The sequence below is a fragment of the Echinops telfairi genome, unplaced genomic scaffold, assembly GCF_000313985.2.
Source record: "Echinops telfairi isolate 266 unplaced genomic scaffold, ASM31398v2 ScPeMD7_5868;HRSCAF=6743_0, whole genome shotgun sequence".
Taxonomy (NCBI): domain Eukaryota; kingdom Metazoa; phylum Chordata; class Mammalia; order Afrosoricida; family Tenrecidae; genus Echinops; species Echinops telfairi.
In genome coordinates, this window is record NW_022109767.1 from 1,346,631 (window position 1) to 1,348,168 (window position 1,538).

The following is a 1,538-nucleotide window of genomic DNA, read 5'->3' on the forward strand; positions in this document are numbered from 1 at the left end:
TATATATATATATATATATATATATATACACACCATTATATATAATTATACCAGTAGCTGACTCCTTATGTTGTTCTGAGACAAAATCAAATAATACGTGTAAAGTATAGACACAACGTTTTGGAACATTTGAATCATTCAGTTATGACGAAGAGAGACAGTGTAGGATAGCTGTTTAAATTAGGGACTATGGAGACAGAGTACTCCACTTGGGATACAAGGGTTGGCTCTCTTGACATGCCATTTAAGAATTTTCTTGGACAGTGCATATAAAGTGAGGATTAGGATTTCATTAACCTGATGCAGCAATGGTGATGAGTTGACTTCTTTCCAATGGAGGAGCCCACTTGACCCAAATTGAATACTGACCTGTTGTTACCATAACCTAAAAAGGAAAGAAAGAAAGCAGTCGTTCTGGTATGCCGATGTACCTTCTGGGTTCTGTATTCCACCAGTACTTGGAAGACATCTGGGTACCTGGGAAATGCCTTGGACAACCCGAATGACAATGAGCAGTGCCACTCCAGTGCCAGCGACCAGTGGAATGAAGATGGTCAAAACCGAGGAAATGAACAAGCCAGCACCAACCACACGTTTGGCGCCAAATATTCCAGCCACATAACCATTACAGATTGGAGCCAGGAAGGCGCCATAGTTCAGAGAGCTGAGAATGATTCCCTGGATTTCAGGACTCCAGTCATACACGGGGCCCTAAAGGACACAGAGAATCTCATTATTTATTTGTCTTTGGTTAAAGGGATGACAGTCTTTATTGTGAGATCCTAAAGGCAAAATAATAATAATAAGTTCTTCCTTTTACCTATCCTCAATGCCTCTCCTGTATCACTCATTAAAAAAAAAACTAAATATGTGCTCAATTCCCTCTTTCAACTTACCATAACAGAATTAACCCACAAATTAAAATATGTAGAAAGTTTATAAAATAGGCAGCATCATAAGCAAGGTAATTTTTTTAAGTAAAAGAAATAAACAGAAAGTAGCTATTACTCTGTGAAATTTATTTGTAGAAATTTTGATCACACAAAAGTTGTGCACCATATTTATTCTGTCTATACTGAGAATCCAAGATGCTGGACTATGCAAAGAAGAAGGCAGCATTAGGATTGGAAGAAAACTCACTAAGAACTCATAATGTGTTAGTCTGGGTAAACTAGGGAAACAAATCCACAGACACTCATATATATGTATGAAAGAGTTTTATCTAAAAGGTAAGCTTCCATTAAGAAAACATCCCAACCCAGTGCTGTCCAAGCCCATAATACGTCCAACATTAGGCCATATGCCCGACACTGATCTACAAAGTCCTCCTCCATCTCACAAAACAAACGCAATGATGTCGACTGCAGGAGGAAAATCGACTCAGTCAATGTATAAGCATCTCAGCGCTGGCAGGGGTCTCCACACAGCTGCTACAGCACCCAGGGATGCATCAGGGTAGGTCCATGTGGCTTCTCCTCAGGGATGTCTTGCAGGAAGTGAGCCTTGCCAGCCGAAGCAGGGAACTGGCTAAGGCAGCT

General features: G+C 40.2%; 1 protein-coding gene across 1 annotated transcript in view; it reads right to left on the minus strand.

The window, feature by feature from the left end:
* LOC101654848 (probable small intestine urate exporter) overlaps window positions 1-1,538 on the minus strand; it is a 17,131-nt gene that overhangs the window by 9,649 nt on the left and 5,944 nt on the right. The window contains 2 exon segments of the mRNA XM_045295751.1: window positions 298-385; window positions 478-754. Of these exon segments, the coding sequence (XP_045151686.1) occupies window positions 298-385; window positions 478-754 (365 nt within the window).